Here is a 22,849-nt window from a genome sequence, read left to right on the forward strand (position 1 = left end):
CAGCTAATGTGCTCATCATCTCTGCATTTTCCCTCTCCCAGCAACTCAGGTATTAAACACTAATAAATTGTAAAGCAACTCAGAGGAAAAATATGAATTGATTTCTTCCTCAGCGATAGACATTTCTGTGACTTGTTTTTCCCCTCACTTACCTGTCAGACTCTGTTTCTGTCTCTGGCTGTTGCTTCCAGCATTGAGCAGGAACGCAGGCAATTTCAACGGTTGGTGATGCAGCATCACAACTGAAATTTCCCTTTTCTTTCTTTTACCTTTCTCAACATGGAGAAGATTGTTTAAAATTGCTGTGCTTTATAGCAGTAAGGCTGAGTGAGCTGAGAAACCTAAAGAGTTTTCCACTGAGGCTCTAGCATTATATGGCAAACCAACTTTTTGGACAGTCATTGCTGAATGTTTTGGTTTCCCTATTTAGAAATGACCTTTCTTTTGTGGTGATAAGTTTTCTGAAGGCAAACAGCGTCATCTTAGAAAGCGTGCACGGTTCTGAAATGTCCTGGCTGCTTTTATTTCAAGTATCACTCGAATTGACAGAAGTTTGAGTGAAATGTTATTTCTTTTTCTTCTCAATGGTCGTGTTTGGATTCAGCCCATCTTTGGGGTTTAGGTATAATCAGATTCCTGTGGTGTTTTTAACAGATCTTTAATTTGACAATATTTCCCATATGTTTGCTCTAACTATTTTTTATGTTGTTTTCTTTTTGCTCTGCCATCCTGTGCTCACCTGCTGGTTTCTCCGGGCTGCCACGCAAGCGGTGCCGCGGACCAGCGCCACGCAGTGCAGCTCGGTGCCGGAGCCGCGCTACGGCCGGCGGCTGGGCAGCGACTTCGCCGTGGGGGCCGTGGTGCGGTTCGAGTGCAGCGCTGGCTACGCGCTGCGCGGCTCCCGCGGCATCGAGTGCCTCGCCATGCCCGGGGCGCTGGCTCAGTGGAACGTGTCGGTACCCACCTGCGTGGGTACGTAGCTTTGGGGTCGGGGGCACAAAAGGTGAAAGGGTTCAGCAGTTTGTGCTAGAAAAATAAATTACATCCTTTGGGATGGTTAAAAACAAACCACCTAACAAACAAACAAAAAAAAGCCACCAACCAACCAGAAAACACCCAAAACACCAACAAACCAACCCCCTCTATTTCATACCTCTTACATACAAAAGCCAGGCCTGCCTGTGAACAAGGGTGGGTAACCCCAAACGTCAGGGAAGGGACCTTTGATCCAGTGCTCGTTGTGAGATCTGGGACAGCATCTAGAATAAATTAGATCTCTCTGAAAGCTGCTTTCACCTTCTTTGGAGGAGAGCGGTTCCTGCAGAAGCAGGCTCATGGGCTGAGGTACCCAGTGTTCCCCACACCCCAGGACTGCGCGCTGCATATGTTAAAGTTGTATGAGAGAGTTACTGAAAAGAGGATTATTTATACAAATCTTATCCTTAAATCATGAGCCAATTCCACTTGCTTTTTTGTCCGTGGGCATGTTTTAAAGGGAATGTTTCAGGATAAAGCCACGTCCTTCCATGTTCAAGCATAACTTTCCTTATTTCAGTGCCCTGCGGTGGAAATCTGACTGAACGCAAAGGTACCATCCTGTCCCCTGGCTTCCCTGAGCCGTACCTGAACAGCCTCAACTGCGTGTGGAAGATCACGGTCCCCGAAGGAGCAGGGATACAGGTATGGTGCTGGCAGCTGTCGCTGCACCGTGGGCTAGAGAGGAGAGCACACAGTCTCTGGTGCACCTAAAGAGGCCACGTGTTATGGAGTTGCTGCTCCTCACAGGAAAGAATCTGTGATTCTTTGGAACCAGACATTCATTTGCACCACGACTGCCACAGTGGGTCGTACTTCAATGGATTTTTGCCTCCTGGAGGCACTTTCCATAGGAAATCAACTGGAGCCATGGGGCTGTTCTGGTGTAACAAAATAATGGTGGTATTTTGGGCATATCTCTTTACACTGCTTAATTATGCAATGTTGAAAGCAATGTAAGCTACACCAAGGAGGAGTTGCCTGCTTGGAGTGCCTGTGTGGATTTGTTATGCCAGCAGAGTTGCAGCAGTATGATTATACAATTACAGCTTTGCTGTTCATTGTCTCCAGGTAAATGAGCTCTCTCTTCAGGTCTTTTTGTGGTCCTTATCATTCCTCTGCAGCACTAGTCATGCAAACTAGAGGATGGTGAGAATTAAGCCCAACATCAGAGACCAAACCTTAGATAAGGTTCCCATTCAGCACAAGTGCTGTGTCCTCACAGAAAGCATCTCACCGTGCCTTGCACTGACATCAGTTGACGCACAGGAGATGGATTCTTTAACAGGTTCATTCATTCCACAGGCCTCGTTATCGGAGGATTTCTTTCTTCTTTACACCACTGTCTGTGAGGGTTTTGTTCATTAAGTGCTTTTATTTCCTCTATCATGTGTTTGGCAAATAGACTTACTTGCAGGTGGGCTGAGGTACCTGCTGCCCCTCGGCTCTGCCCTCGGGCACAGGCCGGTCGTGGGATGCCATCGTCCCTCGACATCAAACCACATCGTGTCAGCTTGTGACACTGGGGCTTCCACTGGAAGTCTTCTTTGGGGAAAAAAGGCCTGGTGAAAGGTGTTGGCCCCCAGGAAGTAAAAGAGCCCCAGTGGAGCCCTGTGCAGGAGCTGTCGGTCGGGGAGCAGCCCAGAGGCAGGGTGATGGCCACCGAGCTGGACCCGCCGTGCTCCCACACAGCGGCTGCGTGCCCTGGCCCGCTCGGATCTGCTCTGCTTCCCCAGTCACCCACTTTCGTGTGCAACAGGTTCTCAGTTATTAGATACTAATTTCAGCATCAGTTTACCCTCATTTTGTACAACAATTAAAGGTTAAACAACTGTAAATCAGAGGAGGGGGTGAAATTAAAGCTTTCTTGGTAGCGGCGAGTCACTAGCAGGGTTTTTATGTAATCAGCGTACGAGCTAGCACTTCTGCCATGAATTATTCATTCCTGTAGCAAACCTTCGTGAGTGAATTAATTTATACACGTGGCCATAAATAGACACAGATCCCTTGTGAATCCACATATCAGACTTAGAATTACAACCTTAAAAATGTTTATTCCGTTAAGTCGGGGGGGGAGGAGAATAAATAATTTAGAAAATGTAAGAGCAAACAAAATGCACGTTCTTAGTACATGTTCTTTTTCAATAATGTAAATCACAATAGGGGTGTAATCACGCAGGCTGGAAGGTACTGGCTTGGTCAGGGTGATCAGTGGTGGCTCTGCAGGGGTCACTGCAACTTCTGCTGGATGAACTTATTTTTTGGATTAAAAAAAACTTTGCAGGAACTTTATACCTGCTGTATTATTCAGAATAAATCAAGGAGGAAAAAGGTTAAAATGGCAGAAATAATGGGGTTTGATTTTTTTATTATTATTTTTAAAAAATATATGTGTGGTTTTTATGTTTAGCAGGGTAAAGGCAAGTGATCTGTTTGGAGTGGATGAATAAATAGAGAACAAGAACACAGCAGGGAAAAAGGGAGAGGGGTTTCACAGAATTCCCAGTGGGAAGGGAGGGAGTGTGTATGTGTGTGTGTGCAGCCAAGGTCTGCAGGGCATGGCAGTCTTTTCCCAGAGTCCAGCGCAGGGAGCGTGTCCTGCTGAGCTCTGCGCCGAAGGGAGCAGCTCTGGTGAACTCGACAGGATGGCTGCGGATCAGAAGCGTTAGGCTTGGCAGGAAACCTTCGTCCAAAGAGGCCTCAAGCAGTTGAGGCTCTGCAATGGAAAATAGCTGGATAACCCGAACGGTGGTAGTCGAAGGCAAGAGCTGGCCAAGTGCATTAGCACAAATAAATAGCAGCGCTGACTTAAAGCCCCAGGGCCTCTTGCTAACTTTATTAATGACCCTTTCATTGATGTGAGTTTTGTTTATTAGCGTGGTTGCAGGAGTTGTACTATTACTTCTTTTTCTTTTTTTCTCTTCAGATCCAGGTGATCAGTTTTGTTACTGAGCAGAACTGGGATTCCCTGGAAGTGTTCGATGGAGGAGATAACACAGCCACCATGCTGGGAAGCTTCTCTGGTACGTGTTCAGTGGAGCCCATCAGGGCATGCTTAATTCCTATTCGTGTCAGCTGGCCTTCAGCACGTACATAAAATTAAGCATATGCTTAAGTGCTTCAACAGCTAGGAATAGGTTTAAGTATGTCCTTAAAGGGAATCCTATGCTTTGTTGAATTGGGAATTTGACTACTTTCTTCCTGCAGAAAACATTGATAGAGAGCCATAAACACAAACCCAGTGGGTTAGGTTTGGGTTTTTTAGAAAAACCCCTGAGCACTTCCACAACCTGGAAGTGGGAGTTCCCGCGGCGCTGCTGGGTTGTGTGGGGTTAGCTCAGACCACTGCACTTGGCAGGTTAACCTAACCTGGCTGGTTTGCACCTAAATGGATGAAGGGGCTACAAAACAACCTTTCTTGTGCTCGGCAGTGGGGACCGTGGCGTTCAGGAGAGCGAGGAGCAGCCCAAGAGCATTGTAAAGCTTTCAACTAGCAGAGCCACTGGCAAACCGATGGCCCTGATTCTTGCTTCTTTAGTGAACAAATGTGTTCCAAAGTGCTGTGGGGTGGGTAGGGAGAAGGGTCAGGCATAAAGACCAGCACACTCTGGGACTCCTGGAGCTGCTTTTGGATAGAACCGCCTTGACCTGCTGTTGCAGCAGCTTCCAGGGAGCAAGGCAGGAGAAGGAATCTGGACCTTGCAGGGGACCTGTGCTCCACCCATGCTGTTTCTCATCACCAGTTCCCTCCCTTTAGTCTGTCTGGTCTGTAAGTGGTAAAACTTCACATGATGAAATTCATCAGCAGACTTTGAAAAGGCCACTGCGAAGAGGCCTTGGGTATTTCTCAGTTGGCCTCATTAGAACCTGATCAAAACCAACAGAGCTTCTTAAGTTAAAGGACTTTCTGTTCTCAGCCTCTTCTGCAGCTGGTCTCCAAGGACACGGAGGAGGAAAAAAGAATCCTCTTCAGTATCTTTGTGCACCTCTTGTTTTTTCCAGGAACTACAGTGCCTGCGTTGCTGAACAGCACTTCAAACCAGCTCTATCTGCACTTCTATTCGGATATCAGTGTCTCTGCTGCCGGCTTTCACCTGGAATACAAAAGTAAGAGCAATTCAGCCTTGATCGTGCAGTTCCTCGGAGCGATGGGGAAATGGTTACTCTGCCATTGCCTTGTGGGGTTGGAAACTTTAAGGCCCATGCATATGTGGTTCCCTGCTCTCAAGTTGCAGAGAGGGAGCGAGCATTAAATGGAGAATAGATGCAGCAGAGGAGACGTGGGGTTGTGGTGTGACCCTCATCTTGGTGCTGATGCGCTTTGTAGCACCTGTTTGGCTTCTGTGTTGTAGCACAGGAGGAGTTGTGGAGGCCAAAGTGTTAAAAATTCATGGAGGCTTGGCCTGTTCAACACAGTGCTGCAAACTTAGCTTGGGAAGTGCCTAAAATGATGCTTGCCAGAGGTTGGGAGGGACTGCCTGTTCCTTGCAGCCTTTCCTAGACATTCAGTGTTGGTCACTGCTGGAAACAGCATGCAGGGCTAGACAGCTCTTCATAGGATAATTCCTGTTGGAAGGGACCTCAGAGGTCATCTCATCGAACCTCCTGCTGAAGGCAGGGTCAGATATGAGATAAGACTACTCACTTTACACACCTGACTAAAACTGGAAGACATGGCAGGGAAGAGAGTCTCTTGGGAAAGGGCTGTCAGGTCTGGATCAGGATGCCAAGAACTCCTTCTCCCCCATGTCTGTGTGCTTGTAGAGGGCCAACTAGTACTAAGCTTTCCAGGTTTTACTGGGTTTGCACGTTGAAACCTTGCATATTAATGGATCCAGCAAGATTACAGCAAGTAAGAATGCTGGGGAGAGAGCGTGCCCCAGATTGCTCTCTGGGAGCTGGAGGAATGGATGTTAAGAAATTGTCTTGCTGCGACTGTTTCTTCTTCATTTCTATTTCAATCAATAAGTTCTTTGAGGATTGTATTACTCCATTGCAACAATCATGTTCAGGATTATCAGGCTTGTTTGGTTTCTTTGCTGAGCAAATTAATAGATGTTGATTTTCAGGGCAGGTAAAAGTAATATATATTTTGCTTTGCTTGTACAATTGGAATTTCACAGCTCCAAGCCCCAGGTTTTGTCTTTGTTTGGTGCTGCAAGGAAGTTTTGAGAGATGAGCTAAAGCACCAGAGTCTGTTTTCTCCCCGTGCTGCCTCGCTGGATTCCTCAAGTAAAGCTCTTATCTCTACATGCTCGAAAGCCAAAGCAGAGCAAGAACAATTTAGGATTGAGTGGAACTCAGCGCCCGCTGGTCTGAATGGGAAGTTATTTAAAGCTGTTTTTTCTCTTGTCTCTCTGAAGTTCAAGCCACACAGCCCTGTGTGGGGAGGGACTGCATGTTTTCTTGCTGGGAAGTGTGACTCGGGTTTCAGGAGGAGAGCCAGCATCTCCTTTCTCATTTCTTTTTTTCACCCGCTCTCAGCCTGCGGGCTGTAGGGTTGAGCAGAGCAGCAGCCCTTGCAGCGAGGCAGAAGGTTATCTTTCACTGGCAGCTGCCAGCCCTGCGAGCGAGGGAGGAGCTGGCAGGCAGCGGGGCTGCGGTGGCTGCAGCCGCTGGTCTTCGTTTGATCTCCGTTTGGTGTTGGAGAAGGAAGAGGGGGTGGCATGTGTGTAAAGAAAAGCGCATCACGCGACGGCAGGGATTGTTAATTGGGTTTGCAGCAGGATATTCCCAGCTGTAAATGGAGCTCGGATGGAAATGGGATTGAATGGCATTTTTGTAGGCTGTTCTACAGGCACCGTCAAGGACCAGCCACGCTTACTGCTGCTTATATCTCATGGTAAATTCAATCCGTACTTGAAAACAGGAAGAGTAGGGCTGGAGGATGAAACCATGCTGCTTCTGCTCAGAAGGGGACAAATTACACACAACGTGTACCGTATGCCCTTGGTATTGCCAGCAAGGGACAGCAGACAGTGCCCTCTTGCATCCTTCTGAGATTTCTCTTGCATTTTCTATTGCATTTCTTCTCAGCAAGGGTCATTAGACACTGGAAGGGGCTGCCCAGGGAGGTGGTGGAGTCACCATCTCTGGAGGGGTTTAAGAAAAGACTGGACATGGCACTTAGTGCCCTGGTCTAGTTGCCATGGTGGTGTCAGGGCAATGGATGGACTCGATGATCCCAGAGGGCTCTTCCAACCTGATTGATTCTGTGATCCGCTCCCGTCCTCTGTCAGACGCTGCCCGGTTGGTGCAGGAGCGTAGGGTGTACCAGGAACACGGACCTCGGGCAGGGAGGGCTCGTGGCGGGTGGTCTGTTCGTGAGTGAGCTGGTTTTTGCTTTGCAGTGGACATGCTGTCGCAGCTGCAGCTCTTCCATCAAGTCATTAGGGTTCAGTCAAAAACATTTTTGGCCACGAATCACAGAGTGATTTGTGATACATTTGTACGTTAAAAAAAGCGTCTGCTAGATAAAGTGAAGGCATGAGACATGGATCCCTCTGGATCCTGGATGTACCCTGTAACACAGGGGAATGCTGTGTGATCAGGGGTGTCTTTGTGGAGAGCCCAAAGGCCACGAGACTTCCCCACCAGTGCCTGCGGTGGGGGTTGTTGCTGGACAGGGGGCTGGGATAAAATGAAGGTGTGTATTTCCATTCCTTTCGCCTTCAGCACAGCCCCCATCCCCACAGCACTCACCTCACTCTTGCCTTCGCAGCCGTCGGTCTGTCCAGCTGCCCGGAGCCCCCCGTCCCTGGGAACGGCCTCAAGATCGGCGAGCGCTATTTGGTGAACGACGTCGTCTCTTTCCAGTGTGAGCCAGGCTACGCGCTGCAGGTACCCAACATTTGCCAACAAAAAGGATGAGAACAAACACCTGGGGAAGGGAGAGACCCTCCAAACCCTGTGTCTTGTTTTCCTCTCCTCCAGGGCCACTCTCACATTTCCTGCATGCCAGGCACGGTCCGTCGCTGGAATTACCCACCGCCGCTTTGCATCGGTAGGACTCTTGTTCTGTTGTACCTAGCAGATATTTACAGCACTTCTCTGGAAAAAAAAAAAAGTAAAGAGAAATGCAGGTTTGTTCTGGAAGTGACATAGAGTGTGGAAAAATTTGTTGCAAGGGGAAATTTCAACAACAAAGTCCCCATCGGCCGCCCAGAATGGTTTATTTTGAATGCTTAAAATGTGGCTGTAGTATAAAATGTAAAATACAAAAAAGGCTTTTCTCAACAAAAATTTCTTCAAAAGGGAAAACATAAAGCTTCTTTATACTGAAAGTAGATTGGGTTTATGGGTTGAGAGTTTTATTTCCATCTTAAGCAAAGTTCTTTGTTTTTATGAAATACATCACGATATCACTAAAACTACATCTTTTGCTGGAGCCTGTTTACATCCCAGCATCTCCGACCGGCACCACTCGGGGCCTTCCTGTCCCTCTTTGGTGTCTAGCGGGTCCTGTGTGACCAGCAAGAGCCAGGTCACTTGTCAAGGCAGCTGTTTGCCCGTGCCACCCTCTGAGGAGCGGGAGGAGGGAAGGACCGGGCGGTTTATTTCCACCGTGGAAGGAGTAAGCCCTAGGAGAAAAGGCACAGAGGTGAAGGGAACTTGCTGGAGCTTTTGGATTATTTTCAATATTTTGCTCTTAGCAAATCTAGATGTTTAATATTCATATTGCACATTTTACGGCTTTGCTAGAGACATTTATGCATTTAATAGCTTTAGTTAACAGTTATTTCAGGCTCCTGCTGTTCTAGCTTACATCATTTTGCTTTAAAGTAATTATAAGAGCTAACAGTTCTTTTATCCGATGGTCTGCAGGCCAGGAATAAATACAGAGACATTTACAGCAGAGTGACTGAGCTAAAGGGCTCATACCCGTGGGAGCTGCTCTGAAAGAAATCAGAAGCCCTTCAGCTCAGCATTAGAGTTGGGGAAAAACCAGCATGGAGGAGGATCCCAGTGTGATCATCTAGCTGCTGTCTAGCTTAGCAACTACAAGTTTGAAGTTTCCTTTTTTTAATCACATCAGATTCAGTTTCACCCAATCAGCATCACCCAGTTCAGTGGGGTTTTGCCTGGTTGGGCTGTGCCTGCTGGCACTGTCACTGTGTAAACACCAGTGCAGTTTAATTCAGATTGGCTGGTTTGGGACAGTCAAGACTAAGTGTGGTGGCACAAACACCCATCCAGCTGTCTGTTCCTATCCCGGGGCTTGCATCACACTTGACTGAAAAAGGCCATCCAGCTTCAGAGAGGCATAAACACGTCTCTGCAGCCAAGTGCAGATCATCATGAGTGACTGTCTGTTATGGGGATGCTGCAGCACCCCTTGCTGACAGTCCTGAGGCTCGTTGTCCTCTGCTAATCGTGCACTGGTGTGTCTAAACACTGTCCAGAGCGCTGCTGACTGCACGGACAGCCAGGCTTTGGTCGTTCCCCTGCTCAGAGGACAGCTTGCTTCCCTGGCACAGCGTGCTGATTTTCTTTTGGTCTACTTCATCCAGATGCTTGACTTCTAAATAATTTAGGAGTAGTTCTATTAAAGAGCCATTAAGAGGAAAAAGAAAGAGAAATCTTCTGGGAGAAACCTTGTTAGTAGCAAGTACACACGTAATGAGATATTGGACAAAGGGAATCGGCACCTTCGCTGTCAGAACGTGTTAGGAGCACGCCTGGGGGTATTCGACTGGCTGGTATTGCTGTAACGAGGTAGAGGTCATCCAGATAAGCATGAGAAGATGCTATCTGTGTTTGAATTTCATGTGATGCCTTTTGTAAACATATTTTGTGCTGTCATCTGTGGATCGCTTCTTGGTAGGATATTTACTTCAGCCAGTGTGCAAAGACTCTGCTCTGTATTTATCAGTAATTGCCCAGAGATTGACAGGTATAGCAGTCAAGGTAGATCAGTTAACCAGAAAAAGTAGTAGCGGTAACTGGAGTAAAAATAGGATCAGTCTGTTTCTTCACAGTAATTTTTTTAGGTTGTTAAAAATTCAAACAAGTGCTGTGTGCATGATCTGCACTGTTACAACGTCTGTGGACAGAACACAGCGGCCCTCTCTCCTCCTGCAGCTCAGATCTGTCTCTCCCACTGTGATGGCCAAAACTGGATCTCTGGGCTCAGAGTTTTATCTCCAGGAGGAAGGCACGTGCGTTAGTAAAGTGGCCATGCCTTGCCTGGCAAACCTTGTGCTACTTCCATAGCAGGCCTTCCTTTTTCTCTTCTTAGTTTTTAGTTTCTTTATTTTCCACACTTCTGGCTGGCCATGAGCATCATCCAGAGAGACCCCTAAGTGATCCTGACCATTAACGCTGTTGATTTTACAGCCCAGTGTGGAGGAACAGCAGAAGAGATGGAAGGAGTGCTCCTGAGCCCAGGGTTCCCAGGAAATTATCCAAGCAACCTGGACTGCACGTGGAGGATATTGCTGCCAGTGGGGTTTGGTGAGACAGCTGGTTTTGGTGTTGATGCTATCACAAAAGAGATGATGGGAAGATACCGACCCTGCTCAGTCAGTGCTGGGTGCATTGCTTGCCAAGAGGAGTTATTGAAACTCTGTTGTTTGACCTCCTGATCACACTTCCCATTAAAGAGGCATTTATGTGGTGCTATGAAATGAAAAATCTTGTTTCAAAAGGTGATTACAGGTCACCGTGGAGTGTAACAGGTTGATAGGGATTTGTGGGCACGCCTGGAGTCAGCTGTCCCATCCTCCCGTAGTGTGTGTGTACTTCCCCATCTTAACTCCTCACGTTTGTAGTAGCCTTAAAACATCACCAGTTGCATCACCCTTCATAAATGTGACAAGTGGCCAAAGCTTGTGTCAGATTATATCCTGCCTCAGCTGGAGTTCACGCAGGCACTGTTGGAAATTAGGATCTCCCCAGCCCTTAGTAAGAGATGTGGGTACCCCCAGCTCGGCTCTTCTCCAGGCCAGCCCCATCAGGGTGCCTCACTGCCAGGAGGTGGAAGAGTTGCACGCATGAGAAGTGCTGACTCTGTGGGTTTCCTGAATTAACTGTCCTCCTCCTGGTGTAGCTGCCATGTGCTGCTGGGGGAACGAAACCCCCGGCTCGGTCTGTCCTGCCACCTGAGCTGGCTGCACCCAGCTTGGCGAGGGGTGATCCGTGTCGCTCTGTGCTTGCCTCTCTCATTCCTCTGGTGCACAGCAGCTCCAGCAGCATGAAACTACAGGTGTTACGAGCCTGGGCTTGTCTGAAACTAGCAGGACCCATATACCTACGGGCATCCTCTACCTCCAGCGTGGTAAATGTGCCCCTGCTGATCGACCAGGCTGTGCTGGGCATCACTGGGCGAGCAGTGCCGATGTGCTAGGGCTTGGGTATAGCTTTAGAGGCAGACTTGTTCTTTCCTCCTCTCCAGGTGCTCACATCCAGTTCCTGAACTTCTCCACTGAGCCAAACCATGACTTCGTTGAAATCCGCAACGGGCCGTACGACACCAGTAACGTCATCGGGCGGTTCAGCGGCACCGAGATCCCGGGCTCCCTCCTGTCGACATCTCATGAAACCACCGTGTACTTCCACAGCGACCACTCACAGAACAAGCCAGGCTTCAAGTTGGAATACCAAGGTAAGGAGGGCACAGGGCGAGCAGCAGTGGGACAATCCTGTCCCCGGGTGCTAATGGTGAGGGTGGTGGAGAGAGGGTAGGCGTCATGGTTGTTGCTATTCTGTTGAATTAATTCCATGAGGACTTAATCCAAATGAGTGGAAAGGTGTTACACGAAGGCCGTGCTTAATCCTAATAACTGGGATCTGTTCACCCGGGCTTATGCCTACAGCAAATAACAAATGTTCCTAGAGTGCTCTGTGACAGTGAAATGCCTTTGAATTAATTCCAGCCAAATTCACTTAGAACTTGGCTCTGTCGACTGTCATGTGCAGAGAGAAGAGTCCTCAGCAGCCATGAGTTTGCTCTGGAATTTGGCAGCTGCTTTTCGGTCTCAGCTGAAGTCCTGAGCTGCAGCCTAGCGTTGTGCTGAGGCAGGCTGGTGGGGCGAGCTGGGTAAATAGGTAAATACCCAAATAATGTAACAAGGGGGCTGGCATGGATACCTGGAGTGAAAGTAGAGAAATAAGTTACTAAAATCAAAGGATGCCCTCAGCAGTTTTTGGAGGTGATGGGGGAATGGAGGTGCCTACCTTCTTACCCAGCTTGAGTCCTCTGGTCTTGCTGGGTTTGCTGCTCTGTGGAGGTGCTGCTTGGGGCTGCCTGCGTGAGTCTTTGCCCTGTTGAAAGAGAACATGAACTTTTAGCCCTGCTCGACCCACAGCTCTACCTTGATGAGTGGTTTTGCAAAACCTTTTGGACTTCTCTGTCCACCTGTCCTTGGTGTGTAGGAATATGAAGGGGCAAAGGATGCCCAGGGCGGATCCTGTACTTCATGCTGAATACGATTAGGATGGGAGCCAAGCGGTCCGGCTGCTGCCTCAGAGAGAGATGTGAGGAGTGGGAAGGATGGAGAATGTGTCTCCAGCCACGTGGTACAGCCAAGGACTGACAAAGGGCTGACTCCCCAGAAATAGCAATAAAAGCCACTACTCACACTTAATTGAAAACATTAATTTTGTCTTGGCTGTCCTGTTCGTGCACCATATAATTCACGCGCTGCTGCACAATTTAGGAATGAACGTGCTCTGTGAGGCACTCTGGGTAATCGCATGGAAATTGCTATGCAAATTAGCTCTAGCAAGTCTGACCAATAATTTATAATGCCAGGTGGAACATGTTAACCAGCTGACTTGCATTCGTCGTCAGGGTTGTGCATGTTTTGGTGAAAAACAAGGCAGATTTCTCAATTAGAAGTGAAGTGCTGGGTGACTCTGGGTGCAGGCTGTGAGGCTCTGGCGGAGCAGGGCAGACCCCGGGGCTCACGTCTGAGGCTGCCACAAAGCAGCAGCAGGATTTTCCCTCAGCCTCCATGCAGATGTGTCCATGGTTCATTAAAGTTCATCTCCTTCAATTAAGTCATTGTATGAGGAGGAAGTAGCCAAGCAGCATGGAGAGTGAACTGTTTCCTGCTTTTGGGAGAAGATATGGAGTATGAAACGTCCCTCCTTACTTTTTTTTTTCAGCCTATGAGCTGCAGGAATGCCCTGACCCTGAACCTTTTGCTAATGGTGTTGTAAGAGGAGCCGGTTACAACGTTGGCCAGTCCATCTCTTTCGAGTGCCTGCCTGGCTACCAGCTGATCGGCCACCCTGTCCTGACCTGCCAGCACGGCACCAACAGGAACTGGGACCACCCATTGCCCAGGTGTGAAGGTATGGCTTGGGGTCACCCTAAGAGCACCCGGACGGGCGTTGCTGGGGAGAGAAAAAGCTTCAGCTTTCTATTCTGGCCTCCTTTTGAATTGTTGTTTTGTAATTGGGCTGAAAGTTTCTCTGGAAACAAAAGCATCGCTGGAGGCAGGCTGGGAACGTGCACGTTGGATAAAGCCTCAGTCAGGGCCAGGGTGGTGGAAGTCTGTGGAGCTACTCCTGTATGAAAAAGAGTGAGTGTTCAGCACTGAGCCTGCATTAGTGAGGTGTGTTGGGAGGGAGAATGTGTTAGCCTAAGCCGAGGACGGGGTTAATACTGCTGTGTGACTTCTAGGACAGAGCTGGCTCAGGCAGGTGACACTGTCTGCACTTCTCCCTGTGCCCTCAGTGGCTGCAGGTTGCCATAACACGCTGCAGATGTTCTCATCGCTTCAATTGAACTTCCGTGCCAGGGAGGTCCAGAAGCTGATGCTTGTACATGGGACCATCAGACCTAGGTTCCTGCTGTGGCCCTCCTGCGATGCCTGCAGCAGGATGCCATCTCTCTCTCTCTTTTTTTACTGCCTGTTTCTAATTGCCTCTCTTTAGTTTGCAAGTTCATTTGGACCTGGAAGGTGCCTAGTGCAATAGAACTGTCGTCTTGATTAATGAATTGGTTGCTGCTGTCATACAAATCATCATTTGCCCCCTGCTCGGATGTACTCGGTGAACAGCCAGCTGCTCGGCGGTTCTGGCCCAGGCCGTGCTGGCTGGACGAGTGGATGGATGTGCCCACTGGTGTCATCTCATCAGGGGCTGTATTTTCCGTGCATGGGTGCAGACAGCTGGTGGAGCCCAAAGACTCTTCCTAGGGCATAAGATAGAGTTTATTTGTGCACCTGGCTATGGCATCTGTGCAAAACACCCTGACAGTCTCCTCTCAGCTCTGAAGCACTTAATGAATTTATTGTAATGGAATTAAGTTGAAAATGTTAGATGTAGTTGTGACAGATAGGAATTATTTGAGGCAAGCTAGGCCAAGGTTTTGGGGCTGGATTCTCCAGAATTGCTATCTTTCTATCCAAAAAAAAAGAGGAAAGAAAAATGGGAAATAGAGGATCTTTAAGAGTTATTGTTTGGGGGGATATTTCTTCATTAGGTTTGTGTTTCTGTTTGATTACCTGCAGTGCCTTGTGGGGGGAACATCACCACCCAAAATGGTACCGTTTACTCTCCTGGCTTCCCCAACCAGTACCCCAATTCCCAGGACTGCACTTGGCTTCTCACAGTGCCGGTGGGATATGGGATCCATCTCAACTTCACCCTGCTGCAAACAGAGCCCTACAATGATTTCATCACTGTTTGGTGCGTACAGCAAAGGTGTGAGGACTGACTGGAGTTGCTACTAAGGCTCCACTTCAGAAAGATGCTCTTGCTGATAGAGCACCCGCTGCCACGGTGTGTGGGTGCTGCTGTGTCTGAGAGCGAGAGAAAGCATCCTCTGGGGACACTGGGATGAGGGGTTGGAATTTTTTAAACTCTGGGTGCTTGATAGGGCCTTTAGATTAAAGACCATGTGCTGCAAGGGGCTGGCAAAATGCACGAGGTGGCTGTCTCCAAACACAGTTAATGTTACGTTCCTGAAAAATGTAGGCAAGGAGTGCAAGGTCAGTGAAGGGCACGATCACTGGATGTCTGGGCTGCTCATGCCAAGAGATGGAAATGTCATCCTTTGGGTCTAGAGGGGACTCTGCCCAGGAATCCTTAGCTTTCATGGTGCTTTTGCCTCGTCGTTGTGGAGCTCACAAGGAGCAGTCCCACCCTTAGCCGTATAGCAGAGCCTGCAAGTCAATATAGGTCTTGCCATTGATTTCTGTGATCATCAGCAGTTAAAAAAGCAGCACATCAGCCCCCTGCAGTGCTGGGATTGGCATCGCTGTCCCACTGGTTTGCCACGATGGCAGTGAGTAGGGGCTGAGATGCAGACTGGCGTCCCGGCTGCGGTGGGAGGGTGTTCGGCGGCTGAGCCCCGCTTGTGCTGCTGGGTGCTCTCGTCAGCCCGTCCCTTCACCTCCAAACCGCTCTGCTGGATGGAATAAGGGAACATCCCTTGGGAAGCCTGAGGGGCTTTACAGAGGAGACTTTATGAATGGGAAACGGGGTCTTTATCTCAAGCTGAATTTAGTTGAAATGAATCTTGTTTGGACTCGCATAATAGGAATTGCCTTTTGCTTCTGATTTCTCTGACAGACTTTTGCTGGGGCTCTTTTTTTTTCCTTTTGCACTTTATCTGTGGCTCCCTGTCTATGGATAGAGGCTGAATGAAGAGGAAGATGTTTGTAAATCATTTACATTTACCAATGTCCTCTTTTGGTTTTTCTCTTGCAATCAGAGGTGTGCAGCCCTGCGATCCAGGCTGGGATGGCATCAGACCTGGCTGTGACCCTTTTAAATAGCAGCAACTGGGAACTGTGACCTCTGATGTAAAATGGGGCCAACTCTGCTCCGGTTAATGAAGTGGCACTGATTTCTTTACCCCAAGAGCCTTGCAGGCGGGGATCTTCTTTTCCTGTGTGGAGAAGGGAAGAGAAACAGCGTGTTATCAACTTCAGTCAGCCAGGGGAGCACACGTAGCTGTGCTGGCTAAAGAGCTTGTGGCCAAATTCTTGAGCTCGTAGCACTTAATCAATATCTGCCTTTCAAAATATCTGTGTCCGCTGTGCAAACAGGGAGTGAAACTCCCTTGGAAAACTGGCCTTAATTCTTCAAGTTCTGAGGTTAAAAATGAAGTTCACGGTTGTAATTGTCTACTGGGTGAGCACTGCACTGCTGGAAGAGATTATCCTGGTTATAATGGAGCGGGGAGGGGGACTGGGGGCCCAGGAGAGCTGCCCAGGGAGCTGCCGAGACTGTAATATAGATGTAGAAAAGGGAGGACAAGGAAGGAGAGGAGTTCCTGTGCGCACAGTGTAGGAGGTTGGTTGTTGCCTGGGATTAAAGACACGTAGTAACGCTCTTCTCTTGTGTTTCTCACATGTGATTTTAGGGATGGTCCACAGCAAACAGCCCCACAGCTTGGTGTGTTCACTGGCAACTCTGCTAAGAAATCAACCCAAAGCTCTTCCAATCAGGTCCTGATGAAATTCCACAGTGATGCAGCCAACGGAGGGATTTTTGCCATTTATTTCTACGGTCTGTATTGCTTACTGAGCAACACATGCTTTATACCTGCCTGTGGGATGTGGAGGGGTGTGGGTTGGTTGTGGCTTGTGGGAGGGACTAGTTCTGGGGAAGAGAAGATGTGAAAAAAATCACTTTTACCTGAAGTCTTCCACAAAGGTTCCAGATGTACAGGTTTGAGACTGAAGGTCTCTGGTGCAGTCGAGTGCTGGCAAGTGGTCACACAGTCTGTGCAGATGTTGAAATCCATCTGTAACGTCGTGATAATTCAAGCACAGATCAGGTGCCTGCAAGCTAACAGCCATGCCAGCCCTCCGCCTCTCTAAAGGTGGTGCCTGTAAATACCGTCCTCTCCTTGGCAGATCCCATCATGGGTAGCTCTGCTTTGGTTACCTAAAGCTCTCCTTCCCTGCAACGTTGGCTGGATGTGGTATTGTCTTTCCAATGCAATGCTAAAGCAGTTGGGGCATCTTGGTGTCTTGTTTTAAATGGCAGCTATGTTCCAGCTGCGAGGTGACTTCAGTTGTCTGGGGAGGAGAAGGATTCCTGTAAATCCCTGAATTACTTGAGGAAGCTTTGGTGTGAGCGCAGCTCATGCTAGAGAGACGTTGGGTATTACATTGAAATGAGAGCATTTGCGTTCCACCACTAAACCAGAGCCCAACTTTAAATTGGATTAGCTCACAAGTTCACAAGGCAGTACTGGGATTTTGGGAAGTGCAAATGGAGAACTCTTCTTGCTGTGGCAATTTACTGGCAACGAAGTCAGCAAAGCCTTACACGAATTACACGAGGAATCTGTGCAGAATGTCCTGGCTTATGTTCCGTTCCGAAAGGCAAGTATTATTCGGGTAGGCTGAATTTAAAGAATGTTTGCTAGGCTTTGGAGGGAATTGGTTTACTGCTGCAAAACACTGTAAGATTTATATTACTAGACAATGGTGCGTACATAACAGTTATGCAAAAAATTATGGTTGAGGCAGTTTGGCTCAGAAATGAGCAGTGTGTAAACAGTGCTGCGGTTCAGCAACTGCCTCCTTCTGTAATGTGAATTAGATACGATCATTGCTGTGGTTAGAGCCCATCAGCATATGTTGCTGTTCTCTAATCTTGATAGCGCTTTGTACTGAGGTTTCTCCAGCTTGTGGTTTATGAGGGGTGTAAAGGCACTCGCAGGCGTGAGGGCCTGGGGTTGGTGCTGGTAGGGGTCGGTGAAGGCCAGTGCTCATCAATAACCCGTTCACCAGCCGGGCACTCCGGCAGCTGCTTGGCCCTTGATTAAAGTGTCACTTACTGGCTTATTGCTCCCTTTGTACGTGGGACTTTGGTCTAAAGCCTAACCCCAGAGATGGGAGTGATTGAGGGGGTCACCTCCAGGGTGAGGTGCCTCCCTCTTGCCCAGGCTCCTGTTCTTGCACACCAGGAGAGGTGTGGGAGAAAGGGAGGAGATCTTAGCGCTGGGCTCGGGCAGCGCGGTCAGTTGGTCTTTGTCTCGCCCCTTGGGGTGTAACTGCAGGGAATGTAATTTCCTCGGTGTCTACAGCAATGTATATTTTCACGTCTGCGTCTGCCTGCTGGCAGATCTAGGGCATAGGAGACGTCCTCCTTCAGCTTTAAATTGTCTTCTCCCGTGCAGTGGTGATGAGCGCTGTGTCAGGGAACCGTTGCCCTTTTAAATGCCTGTAAAGAACCGTTTCCTCAGGGCGGAGGAAGGGAAACAAAAGAATGATTCAGAGAGCTTAAAGATTCAACAGCATCCCTTGAAAAATGATGGTGTTGCACCTATTATTAAACGGGTTAGTTCAGGTGCCAGCATGAGCTGATGTGTGAGCCTGATGGGAAAGGGTTTTATGGCACAGTAACTCAAGGGGGTCCCAGTGTGGTTTCAAGGACAGGACTCTGTTTTGTCCTGGTGAGAACAAATGGATGTGCTGTTGAAAGGAGCTTTACTGGTGCTGCGTCACCCATGTGCTGAAGCCACCTTCATCACACCTCTGCATTGAAATGTGGCCCATTAAGGAGAGGAGATTAATGCTGTAAATGCTGGGTTATCTTTCCACTTCAGTAGATGCTGTCAAGCACTTCTTAAATAGCATTTAATTTAAATTTTTGTTACCGTTTCCTTTCCTCCTTCTCCCACTGTCAAACATCTGTTTAAAAGATTGCAAATAAGTGTGTTCCCTCCTGGCATGGCTCTTTGCTGTGCAGCAGAAGGGTTCTCCCCTGCTGCCTCCCGCTCCTCTCCCATCCTGCGTGCAGGCTCTCCCAGCTCCTCCATTCCCTGTGCTCCCGTGGTGGATTGCAAAGAAGGGGCTGACTGAGTTACAGAGCTGGCACTTCCCTTCGACCTCACCTCGGTTGATTTTAGCTCCCTGTAGTAGCATGTGTTTGTGTTCTCCTCCACCTTGTGCACATGGGACACGTAAGCCCATCCCTCACGTTAACCAGAAGTGGCCGCGTTCCCTCCAGCCCCTTCCCCAGACCTCCAAATGTCACATTTTTCCACACACCTTTTGTATAATCCTGCCCCGGGTTAGGGGTAGGGAAATTGGGGCAAGACGATGGGGCATCTGCTTCTGTACATGTGTATTTAAGCATCATCATAAGCGCCATTAAGGTTCAGCAATCTTAATTGCTGCCAGCCTTGGTGTGGCATGAAGAGTTTGACATCATGGAGTTAGTAAGAATTAATATTCAGTGGCAGCTTGAGCTCCAGTATCTTAAATTAAAGGGTTGATATAAATTTCAGAGGAAGTTATGCTTGTCTGGGGTCAGGTGCAGGGGGAGCAAAGATGCAGAGAAGTGCTGAGCAAATAGCAGAAAATGTCTTTCATTAATATTCATTTAGTTCCCAGTACCATATTTTCAATTTAACTCTGCTCACAGCTCCCGTGTGTTTATTTTCATAAGCAGCACAGTGCTCAAGCCTTATGCACCCACAGGCTCGTAAGCAGCACCTTTGTTTTGCTCACTGGTAGCTGATCTTTAATTTTTGGTGGAAAATTTGCTATTTGCAATGTATTTGGTCAGGTGCGTGAGCCATAAGGAATTGTTTCTGCTCCTCAGCTGGACTTCCTCTTCCTGTTTAGCCATGTGGGTACCCCTGAAAAAAATCTGGCAGCCTTCACCCCCAGCTTAACATCTGCTGCTCTTCCTTTGCTCTCTTTCAGCCTACCAGCTCTTCCGATGTCAGCCTCCAACTGTCGTTCCCAACGCAGAAATCGTCACCGAGAACGAGGAGTTTAACATAGGTAGCCTCTCCGCTCCTCTTAGCCCTCCTCCCCCCTCGCCAGCTGCTGGCAATGCCCACAGGGAGCCACACGCACGTTGTCACCCCATGTCTGGGGCTTCAGGAGGCTTCTTCACGCGTGTAATGGTGTGTGGCGTGGGGAGCTGTGCGTGGCCTCGCTCAACACCTGACATGGACACAGAATCAGATTGAATCCAGTGGTCTCCAGGCTTTTCCTCTCTGTTGGTACAGAAGAAGTGGTTTGGCTTTTGTGAAAGCCCTGAGCTTCTTCAGAAACATTCAGAAATCTTTGCCACAATAAGAGTTCTCAGGTGTTTCAAACAAAGCTTGGGGGCCATTATTCTTTTTTGAGAACCTGTCACCCATATCATCAAATGGTTTGGGTTGGACGGGACCTTAGGGATCATCTAGTTCCAACCCCCTGCCACGGGCAGGGACACCTTCCACTAGACCAGGTGGCTCAAAGGCCCATCCAGCCTGGCCTTGGGCACTGCCAGGGAGGGGGCAGCCACATATCAACTGTGCTTTATGTATTTTTTTTGCTGCTGTTCACGGTTACCTCCACATTTTAAATGTCTGCAGCCAGGGAAGTAGCTGTGGTATTTTTTTTTCAAAGCAGCTTTTCTCACTGTCTGCTCTCTTTGAGGGAAGTCTCCACCTGAAATAGTTTGCATGAATCACGACAGTCTCAGCAGCATGACAGCAGTTTATCCTGGCTGAGACTCCAGCATGCCTTTCTATGCCTTTTATTTCTGCACAGTCATGGCAGGGGCATGGTCGAGAGGTCTCTGCGCCCCATGGTACCCTCTTCCCAGGCCACAGTTCACCCTTAATGAATTGATCTTTCTCTTGGGTCAAGCTGTTTTCTCTTTCTGTCTGTAGGTGACATAGTGCGGTACAGATGCCTTCCTGGCTTTACCCTGATTGGAAATGAAATCCTGACCTGCAAACTAGGCACTCATCTGCAGTTTGAAGGACCTCCACCCACGTGTGAAGGTAGGGCAGGGGGTGCCCAGCATTGGCAGGCAAAGCTTCCCTGCCCGGAGACTGCTGCAAAATGCGGAGGCTTGCGAAGGGAGGGAGCGAGCTGGGGGAGGTTTCCTGGCATCTTTGGGGTTAATTCTCAGATCTCCAGGGTCCCAGTAGTGCAAAACCACCCATCAGGACTGTCACGCCTTGCTGGCTCCGGGGCTTTTCTGGGGTCTCTGCACCGTCTGGGGGGGTTTGCCTCACGTTGGGTACCCCTGAATGATACCCCAAGCCCCTGGTTCAGGAAGGCACTTTAAGCCTGGACTTCCCTGAGCAGGGTCTGACACACCTTGTGTCTGACTGCATTCGCAAAGTCATTACAACAGTCACCCAAACGTCCTTACCCTGGGAGGAGGAGGAGGAGGAGGAGACCTGCGCTGGCAGTTTGCCGGTGATACATGAACAGGCAAAGGAGGAGCAGGCTGCGGCGAAGGGAGCTCCTCCGGCGAGGCAGTCCTGCGAGGAGCAGCTTCTCTATTAGTGCCACCAAATGCATGACATGGGAGAGAAATGAAAGCCCCGAGCACGCTGCGTTGTACACCTTGCTGCTGCGCAGGAGGCATCCCAAAGATGTTTCCATGCTACCGTGTTACCTTATTTATCCTCTGGATTCCTGCTGGTGCTTTTGTTCACTCCAGCCGTGATTATTTCATCTCCTTCATTCCCTCCTGTCTGAACATTTTTACCATATAATGGGATATTTCTCTATGGCTTTATTCTCTCTGAAATAGCGTGAACTGAAGGAGAGAAAGGGAGGTCATTCAATTATTTACTGATGGTGGTTAGCCTGGGGGTAAAGGGACTGCTTAAATTACATCTGGCTACCAATTTATAGAGGTCAAAAAATCACTGATGGGATTAAGGATTTGGAAGGAGTACACTGTTCTTTCTGGATAGTTCTGGCTGTTTTCTATTAGTACAAGTACAGCGTTTCCACTGGGGTTTAGTGACAATTATGGATAAATAGAGATCTCTTTATGATTTTTGCTCAGTTTGTGTGTTTGCCTCCTCTTCTGAGGTGTTTTTGCTGGCCTTTTTATTTAGCACTTTTAGCTGGGTTTAATATTTCCAGAAGCTGAATTGGGGTGTAGTGATTAGAGAAAGGAACTGGAGTTCTTATGTCCTAGTTAACAACTCCGTGGGTGACCTGGGATAAGCCTGTGGTTCCACACCTTGTTCTAACCCAGGTAATAAAGTGCGCAGGGATTCCTGGGGAGCATTTTGTAGCTCCAGAATAGCTGCTTGGTTGCAGCGCCATTCATTTTGAGAGAGATGTGAAATCATGCAAAGACAGTTGAAATTGTTTGTTTTTATTGTTGTTTTTTGCCCCTTCCTTTACATTTGGCAAGTGCTCGGGTCTGTGGAGATGCAGCGTGCTTCGTTGGGAGCCTCCGTCAGGGTCTGGGGATTCTCTGTGCGCCCAAGGGTCAAGGTGCTCATGGATGTACCCGGGTGGGAGCTGTGCTCTGTCTTGACCTAGCTCGCCAAGGCAGACCTTCCTGGCCATAGCATCTTGTGTGTCCTTCCTTCCTCTGCAAAATAGGACAATGCATTTTCTGTTGTCTCTCCTCCGCGCTTCCTGCAGTGCACTGCCCGATGAACGAGGTCATGACGGACTCCACCGGTGTCATCCTCAGCCAGAGCTTCCTGGGAAGTTACCCTCACTTCCAGACCTGTTCTTGGGTGGTGAAGGTAGAGCCTGGGTATAACATCTCCCTCACCATCGAGTACTTCCTGAGCGAGAAGCAATATGATGAGTTTGAAATCTTTGATGGTAAGAGATCCACCAGTTTGACTTGCATAGCGGCTGAGGGGAAAGGAAAGAGATGGTGGAGTTTTGTTAGTTGTTAATCTCTGTTCCCAGAGCAGTCTGGGGAGAGCTTTCCACCACTACACCTATAACCTTCTGCTGGACTTAAAGAAAGCTCCTCTTAAGACTCATTGATTCTCTGGTTGAGAAAGTATCAATGATTTGATTTTTGGATGAATCTAAAGTGTTTTTCTAAGTGGCAGGAGTTAGCAAGCTCCTGGGAGAGATTGTGGCAGAGGTTGCTGGGAAGGGATGAGATGAGAAGGTGGGAC

At 48.6% G+C, this 22,849-nt stretch overlaps 1 protein-coding gene across 1 annotated transcript in view; it reads left to right on the forward strand.

The window, feature by feature from the left end:
- Window positions 1–22,849, forward strand: part of CSMD2 (CUB and Sushi multiple domains 2) — a 254,428-nt gene that overhangs the window by 197,176 nt on the left and 34,403 nt on the right. Inside the window, 14 exon segments of the mRNA XM_068417612.1 lie at window positions 769–972; window positions 1,556–1,680; window positions 3,962–4,058; window positions 5,038–5,142; window positions 7,757–7,875; window positions 7,969–8,038; window positions 10,372–10,488; window positions 11,429–11,638; window positions 13,144–13,332; window positions 14,496–14,673; window positions 16,355–16,500; window positions 19,659–19,739; window positions 20,621–20,734; window positions 22,353–22,541. Of these exon segments, the coding sequence (XP_068273713.1) occupies window positions 769–972; window positions 1,556–1,680; window positions 3,962–4,058; window positions 5,038–5,142; window positions 7,757–7,875; window positions 7,969–8,038; window positions 10,372–10,488; window positions 11,429–11,638; window positions 13,144–13,332; window positions 14,496–14,673; window positions 16,355–16,500; window positions 19,659–19,739; window positions 20,621–20,734; window positions 22,353–22,541 (1,944 nt within the window).

This window comes from Nyctibius grandis, chromosome 24 (genome assembly GCF_013368605.1).
Source record: "Nyctibius grandis isolate bNycGra1 chromosome 24, bNycGra1.pri, whole genome shotgun sequence".
In the NCBI taxonomy this organism is placed as follows: domain Eukaryota; kingdom Metazoa; phylum Chordata; class Aves; order Nyctibiiformes; family Nyctibiidae; genus Nyctibius; species Nyctibius grandis.